This window comes from Phyllobates terribilis, unplaced genomic scaffold, assembly GCF_046119375.1.
Source record: "Phyllobates terribilis strain yellow unplaced genomic scaffold, ASM4611937v1 Scaffold_2__4_contigs__length_985480577, whole genome shotgun sequence".
Classification (NCBI taxonomy): Eukaryota; Metazoa; Chordata; class Amphibia; order Anura; family Dendrobatidae; genus Phyllobates; species Phyllobates terribilis.
In genome coordinates this window covers 905,182,626-905,203,695 of record NW_027362762.1, presented here as the reverse complement: position 1 = coordinate 905,203,695, position 21,070 = coordinate 905,182,626, and the positions used below count along the sequence as shown (strand labels likewise).

At 44.3% G+C, this 21,070-nt stretch overlaps 1 protein-coding gene across 1 annotated transcript in view; it reads left to right on the top strand.

The window, feature by feature from the left end:
- Positions 1-20,121: 20,121 nt before the first annotated feature.
- The window catches only part of SAMSN1 (SAM domain, SH3 domain and nuclear localization signals 1), a 97,855-nt gene continuing 96,906 nt past the window's right edge, over positions 20,122-21,070 (top strand). The window contains exon 1 of the mRNA XM_073668243.1: positions 20,122-20,178. Coding sequence (XP_073524344.1) covers positions 20,176-20,178 — 3 coding nt within the window. The 5' untranslated portion in view covers positions 20,122-20,175. The remainder of the gene's footprint in view (positions 20,179-21,070) is intronic.

Genomic DNA, 21,070 nt, shown 5'->3' with positions numbered 1-21,070 from the left:
CAGAAATCTGCAGTCACACAGATTTTCACCACAAGACTAGACAACACCTTTAAGCATAAGTCAGCAGTGTCACACTCCTGGAAAACTCTTTACACCTAAATCTTAGAATGGGAAAAACTGACTTTTTGTACTTTCCTTTGTACCCAGTAGATGGTGACCAGGGTCAATGCATTGGCCTTGTTGTTATATCCGTATATAATGTAACCATTATTTTTCTTAATGTTACATTAAATCTTAGTACAAACCTGTTGTAAGTAATTGTCCTTTTTAGGTTTTCCATAGCATTTTCATTTGGTAATTCTTTTGGAAATATAGCTATTTACTGACAATGATGAGTATTGGTAAATGTAAAGGCTCGCTCAGATGAGCGAATAACTCAGATGAGTGTAATCTTATAAAAAAAAGGATTGCACTCGGACCAATGTTATTCGATGAGGCAGTGCACATCTGCGTATTTTTTTTCAGCTGTATTCGGCATGAGTAAAAAAATCGCAGCATACTACGATTTCACTCCGAAATCGGATGGGTGCGAGAAAAAAAATAGGGTCCCATAAGGTCCAGCAGAGTTTCATCCGATACTTATTTATTTGTTTTACTCACTTATATAGTGCCATTAATTCCACAGCTCTTTACAGACAATATCGGCACTGTCCCCATAGGCAATCTAGATTGTGAGCCCCAATCAGTAAGTCTTTGGAGTGTAGGAGGAAACCGGAGAACCCGGAGGAAACCCACACAAACACGGGAAGAACATACAAACTCCTTGTAGATGTTGTCCTTGATGGGATTTGAATCCAGGACCCCAGTGCTGCAAGACTGCAGTGCTAACCACTGAGCCACCGTGTTGCCCTAGTTTTTATGGATACTTTGTAATTCTGTAAGATGGGAAACTGTAAATGAGGCATTAAAGGTGGAGGCCATAGTTTATATTGGGAAAACCTTGTCTTATAGGCAAATAAAATGGATTATTATTGCTTTCAACTTCATTACTTTATTTTACTTTTTCTTTAAAAGGAACTTTCGGACATGAATGCTACTGATGCAAACAAAATGCGTAAAAAGTAAGTGGAGAACAAATGAAAATTACATCCATAGCTGCCATAAATGAATCTGATGCTGAAATATAGGTACAGTATGTCCCCTACTACAGCTGATGACATGATTCAATTTGCACATGACCGTGTACGGCCAACACGGGTTCCATGGATCAACATGCCCCCACCTTCCAGCACTCACCTTCCCCCACCAAATAAAAACACTGCACCTGTATTTCTTTGGATAAATTTGGCCACAGCGGCCATTTTATTAACAAACAACATTAACGTATTAACAGTGTTATAAAATAAATAAGAAGGGAGGGTTCTTGGAGTTAAAATTAGATCTGGCATAAATTAAACCGAACTCGAACCACCATATTACCCTCAGCCGTCCATCACCAGCTCAAGGGCACCAAAAGCTCCCAGGGTAAAACCCCGTCCAGAGCCCAAAACCAAATGCCAGATCATCCCGGTTAATCAAGGCACTGCCTGTGATTATCCAATATTCTTTCCACCGACACTTCTGTGCCAACTCCAAGAACCCCACCCCCCGCCAAGCCACTGCGACAAACCCTCATAAAACTTTACATGTCCTTTTTTAATATAACCCATCGATAATACACAATAGTAATAACTCCTTTATCTCCTCTTCAGTAAAACCACCCTTTCACCATTAACTTCACAGAATACCAACAGAAAGAAGGGGTGGGTGGGTGGGAACTTTCCCCGCTGACTTCCTTCCTGGACTGACCATTTTCCCGCACTTTTCCTTATTATATCTCCCCAGCCCCTTCCAATGCCCGCCCCTCCAGGCTTATAACCAATCCGGATATTGGGATTAAAATTACACCCTCCTGGCACATCCCGGTCATGTGGGGCTTCCTTCTAGTTACACTTGCTTCCAGCCCCCTTCTTGACCGTGTACTGCCAACACGGGTTCCATGGATCAACATGCCCCCACCTTCCAGCACTCACCTTCCCCCACCAAATAAAACACTGCACCTGTATTTCTTTGGATAAATTTGGCCACAGCAGCCATTTTATTAACAAACAACATTAACGTATTAACAGTGTTATAAAATAAATAAGAAGGGAGGGTTCTTGGAGTTAAAATTAGATCTGGCATAAATTAAACCGAACTCGAACCACCATATTACCCTCAGCCGTCCATCACCAGCTCAAGGGCACCAAAAGCTCCCAGGGTAAAACCCTGTCCAGAGCCCAAAACCAAATGCCAGATCACCCCGGTTAATCAAGGCACTGCCTGTGATTATCCAATATTCTTTCCACCGACACTTCTGTGCCAACTCCAAGAACCCCACCCCCCGCCACCAATGAACAGCCCTGACCACCTCAGGCTCGTGAGCGCCCCAACACAGCAAAAGCCCTTTCGATCCCCTCCTGTATGGCCAATGCCCATAAATCAATGCCAATATCATTCAAATGTACGCCGTCCTTTTCCCAAAAATTTTCAACTCCCGCTTCCAGATCAAGATGCCGCATGCTTACTCCCCCGTTCCCGGTAGCAAAAGCTGATATAGCTCTGTCCAACATTATACGTGCCCTATTAATTCCCTTCAATGATTTGGCCTCCCTCCATTTTTCTCTGGGCACAATGTCAGACCACACTGTCAACACCTCAGGAAAAGATGTCCATAACCTTAACCGATCGATTCGAATGTCCCTCATCAATTCCCTGACCGGCCGAGCCCTCCAAATCATTTCCCCCCATATGCACCACCAAAATATCCGGCGCCCGATCCAAACGAGCTGCTTTATGGAATTCTGGCAGCACCCTTCTCCAAACCATCCCTCGAAAACCCGACCACCGAACCACCGCTTGCTCCCTGCTAAAACCCAATTGCCTACCGTCCGGCCTCACGTCCGCTTCACCCCTCCCAATGGACAAAAGAGTGTCCTAGCATCCAAACTAACAACGGGACGCCACCAGCAACAAGACAACCAAAAGGTATTTGAATCTCAAAAGGCAAATTACCTAAGACCGCATACCTAATGCCTTACATAAGACAGGTAACGATCAGAACTCCACCTCCCAATACGTTTTATCACATCCTTGCCTAACCCCAAGCCATCCGCTTCTGATGCCGCACCAATTCTGAATGAATGCGACCCATATACCTCAGGGCTAAGGCCCAGCTCAGCAATCCCCTTTTTAAACACCGCTATGAATTGAAAACGTGACAAAAAGTCTCCATTTTCATGACACAATAATGGGCCCTTCCGCCCTGACCAAACCTACCAATAAACATCTCCTAGGACAAAGAAAAGATCCCATAACCTCACCCAATATTACTCGTTTACCTTTGCCCAATTGATCCGTCTTTTCCCACCTAATCCAAAATTCAATACCCCCATCTCGACCACTCATATCCAAACAAACCCCCAACCTTATTCCTGCTTGGTGCCACCAATTCACCTACTCTTAGCGCGCCAAAAAAAAACGCCAATGAAAAAGCCAACCTAAATAGTGTGGCTTCAAAAACTGAACAACAAATCTTATCCAATACAAAACCCAAACGTTCCAAAATACTAAAGGTTACAGGCCTCCGTTTATCCAACTCTTTACCTCTTGTCCTAAAGCCCTTGAGAGCTTGCTTCACTAAAAAAGGACTTTGTAACATCCTTTATCCCCTGCAATTTAAAACCAAACGCTAAACCTGCAACAAACTTGCCAACTTTTGAAACCGACCATCTGCTCTCCACTGCCCTTCCCATGAGAAACAACACCGCCATCTCTCTATCTCCATCACTCTCCAACACACCCCACTGCATAATCCAACTTTGCCATACTCGCCACGATGCCTCGTATGATGCCCAGGTCTGCCTTGTAATGGACTCCCGTATTAACCGTCCCGCTCTTCCATAACCAGCTGCCACAAACGCGAAGGGCATTCCTGTCCCACGTCCTCTGCCTCTGGAGCTACCGTCCGAAAACGATCCCACTGAAAACGAGACAAGGCATCTGCTATGGAATTTTGTACACCTGGAACATGTACCGCTGTAATCCAAGCATTCAGCTTAAGACAACAATGTACTAGTTCCCTCAGCAACCTAATCACAGGCGGAGACAAGGCTGACAAACTGTTGATGACAGACACCACTCCCTTGTTATCGCAGTAAACCGAATTCTCCTGTTGGCGAAACACTCTCCCCAATTAGTAACCGCAACAACAATAGGAAACAATTCCAAAAATGCCAAGTTCCTCGTAAGACCCCTCACTTTCCACACCTTCGGCCACTCGCCAATGCTCCACCGCCCTTTCCAGTAGGCCCCGTAACCAGCACCTCCTGCCGCATCCGTAAATATCTCACAATCAAAACTGTTCAAGAACTGCTGCTGGATTACTGACCTGCCGTTATAACTTTCCAAAACAATTTCCAAATTTTTAGATCCTCCTTGTGGTCCTTATTAAGGCGAATGAAATGATGCGGCGCGCGCACTCCTGCTGTCGCTCCTGACAACCTGCGACAAAATATTCTGCCCATTGGCATAATCCTGCAAGCAAAATTCAAACGCCCTAACAGCGACTATAGCTCCCTCAGGGTCACCTTGCGCAACTTCCTGATCCTATCGACCTCCTGCTTAAGCAAACTCAATTTATCATCCAGTAACCGACACTCCATTCTTTCGGCATCAATTACAATGCCCAAAAAACTTAAATGGTGCCAGGTCCTTCCTTTTTTTCTTCTGCTAACGGCACGCCAAAATGCTCCGCTACCCACACCATAGTACCTAACAAATTCCTACACAACAACGATTGCGGGGGGCCTATAAACAAGAAGTCATCCAAATAATGAATGACCAACTTAACAGAAGCCAGGTCCTTCACTACCCATTCCAAAAAGGAGCTAAATGTTTCAAACAAAGAACACGAAATCGCACAACCCATTGGCAAACACCTATCCATATAGTACTCCCCTTCCCAAAAAGAACCTAACCACAGGATGCTATCCGGGTGAACTGGCAACAACCTAAAGGCTGACTCGATATCAGTCTTAGCTAGCAACGAGCCTGGCCCGTATCTCCGTACCCAATGCACCGCCGCGTCGAATGATGTATATTCAACCGAACACAACTCCTGCGCAATACCATCATTAACCGAAAGCCCCTTCGGGTACGACAAATGCTGAATTAAACTAGACTTATTCAGCTCTTTCTTGGGCACAACCCCCAACGGCAAGATAATCACCTTGCTAATAGGCAATTCCTGAAACGGTCCAGCCATCCTGCCCAATTCCACCTCCTTAGCCAACTTCACACTAACCACTTCCGGATGAAGGGAAGCCGACGTCAAATTTTTAACTGAAAAAGGGGGACCTCATGATCAGGAGGAGGGATTCTAAACCCTTCCAAAAAACCATCTGCAATGACCTTAGCCTTCAACTGATCCGGATACCTACTTAGAAAGGGGGCCATCGCGTGAACCCTCACCGGAGTCACCCCTTTGACCGGTACCCACTGTCGGCTTTCCCTTACCCTTCTTAAAGCATTTTGATGCTCCGAGCGAACTTCCGTTACAATGGGAGCACACATGTTTAAATTTACAGGAGGTCCTGAACTTGCACTGGCCATCATTAAATTGCCAGCAAGTTCCCGCTTCCTTTTTTGTGCTGTGTGCCCCTTGACTACTTCGCCCGTGTCCTGCTGACTGATTCCCGCTACTGTTGCTCCCGTGAAAGGACTGCCCATACCTCAGTGGGGCCATAACCTTCAACCACAACCCAATGTCCTTTTGATCCCATCTGATCTCCGGGCGGACAGCTTTCCTCTGCCTAACTTGCTCGTCATATCGTAACCACGCCTGACCCCCATAAGTACGATGAGCCTCCCCAATAGAATCAAGGTAGCAAAATAAACCTGAGCAATTATCCGAAGCATTTTCCCCAATAACGCTAGCCAATATTGCAAAAGCCTGTAACCAATTAACAAACGTCTGAGGAATCAACCTCCACCTACGTTTCTCTTCTTCCTCTTTTTTACTATCGTCCTTTTTACCCTTATCCAGATTAAACTTTTCCAGCGGAAGAAGGGAAAAATTTCAACATAGTCATCCCGCCAAACTTTTCCTTTACCTCTTTTTTTTTTTTTTAAGTGTGCCCCCAACGGCCCCTCAAAGCACACATATACCTCCCCTTTTGCCCTATCATGCAGCTTTACGGTATCTGCTTTGTCCTTCTCTGTCTGTACGCAAACCGATGCCCCAGAAGGTGTCCCGGCTGCATTCACCGCCGACCTGGCCGACTCTCTCCCCACCTGCGACAACACCGGTTGACTAGGTACCCTTGCCGCCGCAGGTAACAAACCTCCTTGATTAACTCCACCACCGCCTATTCTAGCCAAAATTTGCGACATGCTAAACAAAATGTCCCTAAGACCCACTACATCTGACCCATGACCTCCCCTAGTATTTTCCCCGCTGGGCCCAGCCAACTGCCTATCACCTCCCCCATCCACTAATGACCCAGCGGGCGACAAACAATACATGGACGCATGCTCACCAAGCTGCGCAGGTGCTGTGTCCCTGCCAGCCGAACGTCCCGAGTCCTGATGAATCCTGGATTTGCTTTGATCCTCGCCACACTCCGATTCGCCAGACTCCTGCTGCTGCTCAAGGCCCGCGCCCCTGGCCTCCTCGTCACCAGGGGGGACCTGAGCACGTGCCGATGTCCCCGCCGATCGTCCCCCGTCAGTCCCGGCTCCGGTCCTCCCCGCCATCCGTGGCACTCCGCGACTTCCAGACCCGGACTCCCTAGCCCGATCCGTGGTGGTCCGTGGGTGACTGCCAGGCAGCCCCATGCTGCTTCCCGCCGCTCCACCGCCCTGGATGTGCTAACTCGAGCCTGGCAGCAGGTCCTCGAATTACTGCTGCCTGCCCGTGCACCTGCGCTGCTGTATCCCTCCGCTGATGTTTTTGGCAGGCACCCCGACTGGTACATCGCCAGGTGCGCCTGCCGTGCTGGTGGTCCCTCTGGTCCCCTCATCCGCTCAGGCACTCCGTTTTCTTATGGGCAAGCGGCTTCGTGAATCGCCGACTCCTGCTGCGGGGGGGTCTGTCCATGCACCCACCGCTCACTTCCTGAACGCCCCTGTCACATGACACCGGGGCCGGAAGTGACGTAGGCCGCACTTCCGGTGAAGCCCCGCCCCCCGGATGATGACGCGGCTGCAGCGCGGGCCTTGCTTCTGGCGCGGCCCGGGCTCTGGTATTGCGGCGCGCCGCCGGAGCAGGCCACACTACAGCTGAGCGGGGCACTTCAGTCGCGGACCGCGACCCGATGCTGGAGGAGCCCGCAGGCCGGCTGGGCGGATTCCTGCCGCGGCGGGCCCGCTGGCGGGGAGACAGCTGGGACTCAAGCCACCCTCCACGCCTGGATCTGGCAGCCTCCCTCAGCCTGGCGATCAGGGAATCAACGGTTTCCATAAGATTGGTAAGTGTATTCCAACAATGGGAAAGCTGTAGTTTTTTTTTTTTTTTGAGTTCTGCAACTTTCCCCGCTGACTTCCTTCCTGGACTGACCGTTTTCCCGCACTTTTCCTTATTATATCTCCCCAGCCCCTTCCAATGCCCGCCCCTCCAGGCTTATAACCAATCCGGATATTGGGATTAAAATTACACCCTCCTGGCACATCCTGGTCATGTGGGGCTTCCTTCTAGTTACACTTGCTTCCAGCCCCCTTTTTGAAACATGGTCTACCAACACTGTGGAAAATAAGTAATCACAATAAATTGTGTATAAGTCATGCACTAAATTTTGATCATTCTGACAGAAGTAATCGCCTCTCAAAAATCAAAATCCATAAGATTGAATCAGCCATTGATAGTTAAAAGTTCAATGTGCACCGATCCATTCTGTTGCTTTTTTATTTAACTATCTCCCTGACCTGCCAGTTCAGACTGGGATCTTGGCCAGTTGATGGGACACATTCTGACTCGTAAGACTATTGTCCTGATTTGTCTGAATTTGTGACAAAGGCTTCGAATGGAGGCTCCAACGAAGACAAACAGATTGTTATGTGTATGGCCAGCTTTTATCATGACGTTTTTCCTACAAGAAATAAGGCAATATTCACACGTCCCGTTGGCATTTCTATTTTTCGATCCGCTTTTGAATGACAAAAACAGAAATAAGATGATCCAGTACAGGACCTGCTCATAGGAGGCAAGGAAGTGTCCTAAAATGTCTAAAACGGCGATAGTCTATACAACTCTATTGTCCAGCCAAAAAAAACAACAAAAACAAATAGCAACTGGGTCAATTTTTTTAAGTATATAGGGAACAGATCATAACTGATGTTTTATTTGTCTTTTTTTTAAAGACACAACCATCCAAAAGCAAACAGTTTGGTTTCTATTTTGCATCTGTTTTTGCTTCGTTTGTAGCAAATGTAATATTTTTGCAAATGGATAACAACTGGACATGTGAACAGAACCTCAGTGATGTTCCTTGCTACTGTCACCATAAATACCTATCTTAAAGCCCCATGCACACACCATTTTTCATGCATTTGTTCTATCCCGTTATAGTCTATGAGGCCGATTGTACAAAAAAAAACAGGAGAAATTTCTGTTTTTGATCTCATTTGAAAATTAATTCAAGTGAATGGGTTGCCAAACAAATGGATAACACCAGGATGCCTTCTGTGTGTCATCTGAGTGCTGTCTAATTTTTTTACTGTCTAATAAATCAGAGAAGCTTACAATTTTTTTTTTAGCATACAAGAAAAATGGATGCCATAGTGATAGTAAAAAGCAGAAACAAAGACCAAGGATGGATGAAAATCCGATACAGCACACCAGTTAAAAAAATGGTTCTTGTTTCTTTCACATGCAAAAAAAGTGGGTATCTAAATAAGGTTTAACTCATCTGGAGCTCGGAGATAATAAGCAAGTATCAATGCTACCACTTTCTAATTATCTTACTTATTTCAGTAGGAACCTTGCATTTAATGGGTGAACATACAATATGTGCAGCTGCACATGACCCCAATAAGTAATATTATTTTTGGGCTCACTGCCCAAAAATTAGCATCTTACTGTCGTAGTGTATCACAGTGTCATGTCCAATGCTGCACCTTATGTAACTTTGACCATAAATCATAGCTATCAAGGCTAATTGATATTCTCTTTATTCAGGTCACTCATACAGAAATCCATATCAGAAAATGAAGCATTTGGTAAGTGTTAATATTTCATTGATTGCTGTGCACAAGATGAACTCTTTTATTAAAAGGAATTACATTCAAGATTGACTAAACTAACAGTGCCAGTTTGATCTCTTCCAATATTAGAGTAAAGCCATCCTCACACTAAAGTTAGCTAAAACCACCAATATTGTCAGGCTCAGCCTAAAGTGCAGGGGGCTTCCTGACTCTCCCAAGACAGATGATGTTAGGGGAGATAAAGATCCAGTATATGTGATTTTGGACTGCCGATCCTTTTGTATTCAGCCAAGATAAGCCAGAGGAGTCTGGTAGTGTCCCTTTCGCAGAGAACACAGGAGTGCTTGGCAGAGAAATTGCTCCTGTGTATGGAGGAATTGGGAGAGTTAGTTGCCGACTGAACCACTGTTCGGCCGACAAATATCTAGTGGGTATGGGATATTTTTACTGAGAAGTGCAAATTTAAATGGGTCACGTACTGCTATTGCCAAGGATTCTGCCGCTTTCGGTGAAGTAACATCAACAGGGCAGTTTCTTTTCTTCTGCTCCGCTTTGTCAACGGTGCGTCACTGCCGACGTCATGCTAACTGCCAACTGCGGGAAGGCGGCTGTCAATCAGCATGACGTCGACAGTGATGCCCTATCGACAGAGCAGCCTAGAAGGTGTAGAGCTACTCTTTTGATTCTGTGAGGTCTAATGAAGCACCATGATCACTGCTTGAACTGGTAGAGATCATTGCCAGGCAAAACAGGCAGGTAGTTAGCAACCTGCCTGCAAGTTCTTACCTCCTTATGAAAAAAATAAGCCCTTCAAGTCATTTGTTGATCACCAAGTCTTTGAAACAATGGCATTGTATAGACAGTATTACTAGATACGATCAATACATCCATGTAATACTCGTCAATGTATGGATATCTTCACTGTTATGAACGTGATCACACTCACACCAGGGAAATGCTGCACCTACACCCAACTGGTCCCTGTACAGACTAGAAAGGCCCTAGCCACACAACTATAAAAAAACACCTTGGACCTGGCTCCCTAAAAGACCGTCAAGGGGTTTTTCGTACCTCCTGAGGAACCAGAAGGGAGGACGCAAAACACTACCAACAAGAGAAAAGTAAAGTGTGAGGAAAAATATAAGAAACCAAGGTGAGAAACAAAGACACATACAAATAAGATAGAAGGGTGAAAGTTAATGAGTACCAAAAATAAAAGGAATAAGAAGGACCTCACAAAAACCTAATAGTGGTAAAAGAAAAGGGTGCTTGGAGGGAAAGCAAACCAACTTGCAGCAAAATACAACTGGAGTTTACCCAGCAAGGTAAACCCCTAAGATAAAGAGCTGGAACTCCTAAGTATACATCCACCAGGAAATATAGCCAGCAAGGTAGTGCAGAGAAGGGATACTATATAAAGCCCCACCCAGACTGTGATAGAGCAAACCAAAATGGGAAAATGGAAAATAGCTGGAAAGGAGCAACCAAGAAGGGAGAATACGGACAAAGAAAAAAACAGCATTTGGATAGAGAAGGAAAAGAGCCAAAGCTGAACAGGAAGAACCAACTACAAAAGTAACAGGTCACGGGATCAAATCTCCAAACCGAGCCATGACATTCACAAATATATAAGAATAGTCTGCAGAGGGACTAAAGGTGCAGCAACACTAAATAGTTTAACATTATGCTCACTATGAAGCAGAGTCCTTAGAATTTCTCACGGCTGAAGCCATCGATATCTTTGAAGAAAATACATTTGAATCATGTAGTGATTGCAACTTTTGCCTCTTTGATGCCAGACAGGAAAGTCGGGACAACAGCACATTACCTTACCTCCAGGAGACCTGACCATGATTCCTACCTCAGAAGGCACGGTCCCATCGAAGGTAACATGTTCATAAGTGTAATGCCATAGGTGTCCATATGTACTTCTTTGTGATCGCCCAAAGACTCATCATCCACCTATATTTTTAGTTTCTGTATATTTGCATACAGTACTCAAGTAATGCCAAGTTCAAACTTAGGTCAAATGGGCCCTTAAGGTAAATGATTCTGCAATCCATCCCTGTCTATGCAAAACGTCTTCATTCATACTGTTTTGTAATCTAGGGGGCAGATTCATCATTGCTTTTGCTCATTTGTTTCTGCAGAAAAAATAGTGACTTTTTTATTTGTACGTTATTCCTTATGTAATTTGTGACTTTGTACGGTTACTCTGTACTCGATTTCTTCAGTTTTTTTCACAATTATGACCTTGGTTTTGGTTGTCCTGTGCCTAATTCATTGTTTGCCACTTACTTTGTGCAGTTGTACTTCAGTAACCAAGTGGAGTACAAAATCTGTTTAAATTTTATTCTTTGTCCAGCTGAAGACTGTCCAGTTTATTGAAAGGCGCAAAAAAGAAAAAAAGTGGCCAAAAGACTCTCTGTGCATCTGCGCCAATTTATATTACACGGCAAAAAAATGATTTAAAAAAGAAAGCACACATAAGACATATAATCAATAGTATCATTCCCTAAGAAATAGACCCAAGATGCTGGGGACTGGCTACAAAATCAGTTCCAAATGGGATTGGCTTATACTGGACTTTTGGATCAGAACCTGGGCCAATCAATAATATGAACGACATAACATATAGACAAGGAGACATTCGTCTGTGTAGCGGGTGCTATCTGATCTATCTCCTGTAAGTCAATATTGGAGCCCAATAAACCAGCAGCAGTCAATGGTATACAAAATATCAGCACTGCTCCAGCCTGTGATATGTAATCTCTGAAGCGTCCCTTCACCCTGGGACTGAAACAGGACTGAACATTTATCGTGTTTAGTCTCCCCACATGGCACCCTCCATTTACCTCCCGCTGCCTTCATTACTCAGATCGGCGTTCCGCTTCCTCTGCTTTCAGGATGTCCACCACAGCAGTATGGGGAGTTCAGTGGTAAGTCTAGACCATGCCTTCTCTGCCTTTCCTATCTTGGCTGTGGAATAAGGAAAGGCAAGGAGACGTGGTTTAGACTTAGCCCTGCTCTCCCCATGCCATCCAGAAAGCAGAAGGAGCGGAACGTCAGCCTGAGCGGAGTAGGCAGGGAGTGGTAAATGGAGGGCGCCAGGTAGTGCAAGTCATTTTTCAGTCTCAGGCTTAGTGCCCACGATGCAGAAATGAAGCAGAAATTTTCCTGAGCATTTCTGCATCTCCTCGGCAGAAAAACATGCGTTTTTTACATGCGTTTTTGACGCGTATTTGCATGCATATTTGCCATGCGTTTTTCCAATGCATTGTATAGGCAGATACACATGCAGAAGCGCACAAGAATTGGTCATGTCCGTATTTTTTCTGCGAGTAAAATCTGCGCAGAAAAAATACGGACCATGTTGTGCGTTTACGCGCTGCAAATACGCACCAAAATACGCACCAAAAACGCATCGTGGGCACACAGCCTCAGGGTGGAGGCTTTAAGCTGTAAAAAACATTTAGGAAGTAAACTTTACTCTCTATATTGTAGATCTCAGTGAAGAAGAATTTATGATGGGAGACAGAAATACTTTACTTACCCGCAGGAAAGCTGAAGAAAATCTCTGCCAGGTAAAAAAAAGTTCCTAATAATAATATACAGTTACATGGACTGGTGGTCAGAAGAAAAAAACATTCCATAGTATGTACAGTACATTGCTTTTTTTCCTCAACGTTGCATGGAAATTTTTATGAGGTTTGTCTTTAAAAGGGGTTGTCCCAGGTTTGGGATAAAAGTCTGCTGCCTCTCAGAGTGTGTACTGCATGCTGTCAGGATTCTCTGGTGCCGGCAGTAGGACCAGGTGGTCACATGACCGTATGAGTGTGATTTGCGGCCACATTCCAACTAGACGTGCTCAATACAAGGGAATTCGATGAGGCCAAGCACATCTAGTTTTGACACATGACCGCATGTATGCAAATCGCCTACTCGCTCTCGCTGCAGGCCCGGAAGATCTTTACAGCGTGCGGTGAGGATTCAGAACTCTATGTGACTGCAGACTTTCATCCCAAACCTAGACAACCCCTAGTTGCGAGCCTGATAGTCATTCATTAGGAATTAGGATTATTTCATGAAAGACATTTCTGGCAAATCCTCTGGAGACTACCCATTTAACCTTTACCATCCAGAATCTGTTTCAAAAGGGGTTGTCCACCACCTATCCACCCTCTTAACTAACTTAAGCTAAAGGAAACACTTTTCTAAATAGATTTATGGTTTTTCCTTCTTGCCTCCAGCCTTTGACATAGTAACGTCACTCGAGAGGCTAACTCAGCAGGCCTAAAGAAGTCCACACATGCACGCCTCATTGACAAAGCCTATCCAGTGACCTCACTAAGGCATTCCAACAGATGCTGCAGAAAGAAAGTAGAAACCCCCAGACAAGATCATGTGATCGCTACCTGCACAGCGAGATCAAGGAAACATAAGTAGATAAATGTATATAGAAAAGTAATTCATTTGCAAGTGAATAGTTAATAGAGAAGATTGTGGAAGCTTAGTAGACAACCCCTTTAACTCCTCAACTTAAAGCATTATATAGGATTTGAAAACAATATGCTTTATAAGGAAATCCAAAAACATTTGCTCACCTGCTAAATCTTGTGCTGTTCCAGCCATGCCACTCTGGTGGAGCCAACCAGTCTTTATTGATTTTCCTGTAGTAATGACGTGCTGTACATCTACGCGACTACTTCATCTAATTACTGACCTCTGTGGTTTTGTGCTGAGCATGCTAACATGACAGCTGAAGACAGTGATTGGCTGCACTGGTCAATTGGATTTTGCCAGTTCAGGAAATCAACAGTGAATGAGAAAATGGTGGCATTGGGGAAGCTGGGTAGATTTATCAGTTGTCTATGTCGTATACATTGATGACCTAATCATTAGTATAGGTCATCAATATAATATCGGTAGATAACTGACATCTAGCACCACAATTGATCAGCAATTTGCAGTTGCCATTGTGGATGGATGTACACAGTGTACAGAGCTGGAACAGCACAGCTCCTGACACTACATAGTGGCCATTCTTGGGTGCTATAGCTTAGCTCTTATTGAAGTAAGTGGGAGCTGTGGTACCCAATAATGCCAGCTACCCAGAGTACAAAGTGTACAAAGCCATGCTGTTCTCACTGTGTATACTGTGTATTTTTTGTTACATTGCGAGCTTAAAGCAGATGTTCGGTGGCAGTGCTGGGTGTGTAAGTTCTAGACAAACGCTTTAATTATTTCGTTCTTGGTGAACTATATGGTGATCATTTAAGCCATGCATTTCTTGGTTGCACTGGGTCCCCCAGAGTGGAATAAACTGTTACATTATGATGTTTTTTATACTCTAATGCTATCCAGGAGACTTGGGTGACCCTAAGGGCGAAAAGGATGAAGGAAACATTATGTTAGTTATGTTTTTCAATAAAGGAAATTAGGCTTCAAAAAGTTTAGGAAGAATTGACTTATAATGACGAAGTGCATCACAGATACAGTCATGGCCGAAAGTGTTGGCACCCTTGATATTGTTCCAGAAAATGGAGTATTTCTCCCAGAAAATTATTGCAATTATACCTGTTTTGTTATACACATTTATTACCTTTGTGTGTATTGGAATAACACAAAAAGAAACAGAGAAAAAACATCAAATTGGACATAAATTCACACAAAACCCCAAAAATGGACCAGACAAAATTGTTGGCACCTTTCCAAAATTGTGGGTAAACAACTTAGTTTCAAGCATGTGATGCTCATTCAAACTAACCAAGTAACAGGTGTGGGCAATATAAAAATCACACTTGAAACCAGATAAAAAGGGGAGAAGTTGACTCAATCTTTGCATTGTGTCATGGAGAACAGAGAGAGGAGAAGAGAACTGTCAGAGGACCTGAGAACCAAAATTGTTGATCAATATCAATAATCTCAAGGTTACAAGTTCATCTCCAGAGAGCTTGATGTTTCTTTGTCCATGGTGCGCAACATAATCAAGAAATTTACAACCCATGGCACTGTAGCTAATCTCACTGGACGTGAACAGCAGAGAAAAATTGATAAATATTGCAATGAAGGATAGTCCTGATGGTGGATAAGCAGCCCCAATCAAGTTGCAAAAAAATTCAAGCTGTCCTGCAGGCTCAGGGTGCATCAGTGTCAATGCAAACTATCCGTCAACATTCGAATGAAATGCTATGGTAGGAGGACCCAACTGCTGACACAGAGACATAAAAAAACTAGACTGTAGTTTGCCAAAATGTATGCGAGTAAACCAAAATCCTTCTTAGAAAGCATCTTGTGGACAGATGAGACCAAGATAGAGCTTTTTAGTAAGGCACATCATTCTACTGTTTTCTGAAAACGGAATGAGGCTTACAAAGAAAAGAACATGGTACCTTCAGTCAAATATGGTGGAGACACTGGGTGTCTTGACTGTATGCAAGGCATCATGAAATCTGAAGATTATCAAAGGATTTTGAGTCGCAATGTAGTGCCCAGTGACAGAAATCTGGGTTTGCGTCCTAGGTCTTCCAGCAGGACAATGACCCTAAACATACTTCCAGAAGCCCCCAGAAATGGATGGAAACAAAGCGCTGGATAGTTCTGAAGTGGCTGCAATGAGTCCGGATCTAAATCCCATTGAACACCTGTGCAGAGATCTTAATATTGCTGTTGGGAGAAGACAGCCTTCAAATATGAGAGACCTGGAGCAGTTTGCAAAAGAAGAGTGGTCCAAAATTCCAGTTGAGAGGTGTAAGAAGCTTGTTGATGGTTATAGGAAGCAACTGATTGCAGTTATTTATTCCAAAGGGTGTGCAACCAAATAGTCAATTGAGAGTGCCAACAATTTTGTCTGGGCCATTTTTGAGGTTGTGTGTGAAATTATCTCCAACTTGCTTTATTTCTCAGTTTTTGTGTGTTGTTCCAATACACACAAAGGAAATAAACATGTGTATAACAAAACATGTGTAATCGGAATAATTTTATGGGAGAAATACTTCATTTTCTGGAACAATTGCAAGTGTGACAACACTTTCGGCCATGACTGTAAATGTTGGGCCTAACCACTTAGGACCCCCATCCACTCTCCCTCCATGCAAGGATGGCCACGGTTAAGAATGAGTTAAATTATTCATAAGATGACACCTCACTTTCTTCATCCTTCCGGGTACAAATGGGGTTTATCCATTCTGGATATCTGTGTAGGTCATGTGGCTAGGTGATAAATATTAATATCCGGAGCACCGCATCAATCACCTATGGCTTATTAGCAGCCACTAATTTAATAAGGCGATTGAATGTAGAGTTTAATGGTTTTAAGTTAGATGACAATAAAATCATATTTTGATGTTCTGTTTGTCCCATTTGTAGAGATAACGTTAGAAGATGGAAACGGAAGTCCTGGTTATCTATCGATCTTTATCGTTATTTTTTTTGTCTTGTGTTAGTGTTTCAGATTAACCATATTAAGAGGCATGAAGTTCATAAATAACTATAAGCGGTAGATCTATAAATTAGAGATGCAATGCCTATAAACAAGAATAACTCTTTTGGGCATTTTCATCTATTCATGTGTATAACAGTGTATTAGAATGGATTAAATGTTCTCAGTAATCTTACCAGAAAGAGTTTTTAAAGGGGTACTTCGGGGAGATATAAATAATATATTCACATTGACATAAGGTACCTTCAAAAACAATAAAGGCTCGCAATCATAATAGTGCTTTCAATGTTCACAGTATATCCTATGTAGAGCTATTTACTGTGACAGACGCAGCTCCTGAGTGATCCCCCTCCTTTCTAGGACGCTACATCTCAGATCGGGGAGCGAAGCTTGCTACTGCCTTCTAAAACAAGCCAGCCCCCTGATAATACCTCCTTCTACCCAGTCACAGATCAAGTGGTGTGGTTTGCATCTTGCATGTAATTCAAGCTAGCCTCCTGACCAAGTCTGATGTCTTGTGTAACATCCCTGGCGGCGTGCTTGCATAGTGCACCACCTCCCACTATGCAAGACCGCAATCTTACCTGTCAATCCAGCCTACAAACCTTGCTCCAGTTCATGCTGTGTGCTTGTCTCTTGACTGACTGACTGCTTAGGGCGGCGGCCCGGTTACTTCCTGATTCTTATAGCTGCTGTGGGAGCACCCCTAATGCGTCTCCAGCCTATTGCTGTGAGTCACTGGATATTTAAACCCCCTCCACCCAGAATGAGGTGCCTGAGCAACACCTTCACTCAGTTAGTCTTTGCTACTAAATTGCCAGTTCCTGTCCTGTTTCTAGTCTGTTTCCGCCACGCTGGGGGCTGCATACCCAAACCTGTTATCTCTGACTTCTAATCTGTTTCCGCCACTCTGGGGGCTGTATACCCAGGCCTGTTACCTGTGACTTCTTGTCTGTTTCCGCCACTCTGGGGGCTGTATACCCAGGCTCATTCTTGTATCTCATTGCAGTAGCAGTTCCTGTCTGAACTGTATCTTAGCCTGTTACCTGTTTGTCTCTATGTCCGTACCTTCCCTTTTCCTGCAGTATCTGAACCTGCACCTAACTCCAAATCATTGTCTCTGTACTTCTGTTTGTGAGTTTTGTGTCCACTCGCTACTTCATAGGAAGTACCTTGTGTGTATCTGGTTCTGCTTGTCTCTTTTCCCTTCCTCCGTATCTTCCTCCTGTGTTCTAGCCATCATCTTGTATTTTCCAGTCTGTTCCATGTGAACAGAGCCCTGTCCTCTCTGCCTTGTCCACCGCACCTGCGTTTTTTCTTCGCTCTGTCTTGCCCACCGCTTCGGCGGTTTCTCTCTGCTCTGACTTGCCCACCGCTCCGGCGGCTTCTCTCTGCTCTTCCTTGCTCACCGCACTAGCGGTTTCTCTCTGCTTTGCCTTGCCCATCGCTCCGGCGGTTCCGCTCTGCTCTGCCTCGTCCACCGCACCTGCAGTTTCTCTCTGCTCTGTCTTGTCCACCGCTCCGGCGGTTCCGCTCTGCTCTGCCTTGCCCACCGCACTTGCGGTTTTCGCTCCACTCGGCTTGCTCACCGCACCAGCAGTTCCTCTCTGCTCTGCCTTGTCTCCGCTCCGGCGGTTTCGCTTTACTCTGCTTGTCTACCACATCTGCGGCTCTGTACCTGTCTCCCTGTCTGTACTGGACCCTATCCAGCCTGTGCTCCAACCTGCTAGTACCTCCCTGTCTGCACTCCAGCCGTGCTTGCCAGTATCTCCCTGTCTGTATACCAGCAGTGCTTGCCAGTGCCCATCTGTCTGCATACCAGCCGTGCTTGCCAGTGCCCACCTGTCTGCATACCAGCCGTACTTGCCAGTACCCACCTGTCTGCATACCAGCCGTACTTGCCAATACCCACCTGCCTGTATGCCAGTCTAACATGCCTGTTCCTGCATTCCCCTGTGTGGGTCTGACCTGGAGTCGTACCTGGTCCCTCTGCTCGGTTCCTCCTTGGTCCACGGAGTCGACTAAGCCGCCGTGCGACCTTGGTCGGATCGGGTTGATACTTAGTTACGCCCCTCCAGGCACTCCCCGGTTCATGGTACAGTGGGATCACTGATCACGCTCACGCCAGTCTGTCCGGGCGCGAGCGTAACATCTTGAATGCGGGCTTGTAATTTCATTCAATCGTTTGTGCGCTGCCTAGGTCTATGAAAGCGTCTTCACAGCTTATCTGTGACAGTCATAGTTTCCTCTACATTCCTTGAAATGTCACAGACAAGCTGTACAGCTGCTGCCTGTATCCCTCCCATAGTACATTTCACGCCATCATCAGCACGGCCCCCCTGTATACTCCCTTGGTAGTTTTACACCCCCTGCAACCTCTTTATGGCACTCTTACCACTCCAACTTCAGGACGTCTGCTGCAGCATCTATCAGACATGGTATAACCCCCAAGTTGCACTCACCAAATTCCACAGGAAATTCACCTTCCAGCATGACAACAATCCTAAGCATTCCCCCAAATAAACTAAAGAATGGCCATATTAGAAGATCAAAATTTGGAATGGCACAGCCAAAGCCCGGACCTGAATCCAATTGAAAATCTGTAGGTGACCTGAAGTGGGTGCTGTACTCAGGAGATGCCCTCACAATTTGACAAATTTGGAGCACCACTGCATGGAAGAGTGGGCAAAGATTGCCAATTCTAGATGTCCCATGCTGATAGACTCCTACCCAAAAAGACTGAATGCTGTCATAAATTCAAAAGGTACATCAGAAACGTATTAGTTTAGGGGTGTGCATATTTATGCAACTGTTATTTTAGTTCATTATTTTTCTTTTTCCACCCAAAAAAAGTTTTCAGTTTATTTTTCAATTGAACTGTACAGATTATGGGTGACAATGAAGGTGGAAAAAGTTCTGAAATTTTGTTCTTGGCATGTTTTTTTCCTACATGACATTATATTTTAACAGGGGTGTGTAGACTTTTTATCAGCACATTAACTCATCAGTTTTTCTCATTTTTTTTTAAATACGGAGAGAGCTCAAGGATTCATGGAGTTTAATGGAGCTGTTTTTTACGGATCCTTGTGTTTGTAAATTTATACTCTGTGCATATCTTATTTTCATTCCATTTTTGCGAATCAGAACCGGCCATTAAAGTCTATAGGAATCCACTAAAAATGGGTGGAAGACCATTTGTTTTAACTGTATTCTCATTGGTAAAAATTAGTAAAAATACCAGTTCAGGCAGTTTATCTTCTTTATTGTAAACCGGTTACCACATTAGAGGAAAGTTGTCCATTTTTGGAGACGAAAAATATGGAACCTGATGTGTGAATGTGCTCACAGAAGAATGATTTCTCCAAAAAGGTTATTCAGACATTATTTTGTACAGAATTTAGGATATATTTAGATGTCATCTCTGAAACTATCTAATCTGTAATATCTGACAGATCCCATCACACGAGCCATGGAACCCAACACGGAACCAAGGGTCATCTGCAAATACTAATGAGATGGTGAGAACACATACGTGGATACAATAATATTAAGATTTCAAGATAAGTGTATGGAATTATTTTTGTTTGACTGAGCACAAAAAGTCCAACCCCTCAATAAATGCCAATAAATCTTTTTATTGACCTGAGAAATAAGACAATAGCATCCCTTCCCGGGTGAAAATGCAGCAGGTGCCAGATTTATACTATAGCTGTCACCCGGCTGCATTGCCCACAATCTGAATTGGCTCCGATCATGGCCATTTAACCCTCAGGATGCTGCTGTCTATGTTGACAGCAGCATCTAGACTGTTAGCAGGGGGAGGGAGCTCCCTCTTTAAATCCATTGCATTTCTGTTGTCCCAAAGGTTGTCATTGCAATCTGCTGCCAAGTTATGGCCTCAATGTATACCAGCTATGGTGGACTGTTAGGAAGTTAGCAAGTTAGCAAAATTTTAGTGGAAAAAATATCATTTTTCATTCCATTTGTTCCATTTGGTGTTGGTTCCTGTGAAGAATCAAAAGGGTTCTGAAGAGTTTTGAATATTTTAATATCAGTTTTAGGGGTTGTCCAGTATGAAGGCCCCTCAAATCCTCACTTTAAAACTCGATAGCTCTCTTAAAGTTTAAAAAAAAAATTTTCTAACCTCTCTAACATCCTAGCAAAATAAAAGGACATTTGAAAAATTGTGTTGACGTAATATAGACACATGGTAAATGTTATTTATTAAAGGGAACCTGACACCTGATACAGGCTGCTCAATCCACGGGCAACATGTATCAGACACAGGCTGTATGATGTCAGCCATCCATGTTTGACTCTGAAACACTGTGGTATTTCAGAGAAAAACATACTTTAAATGCTGCCGAGGATCAAGACCATGTGGGAGACAAGATGGACAGGGGCTCCCCA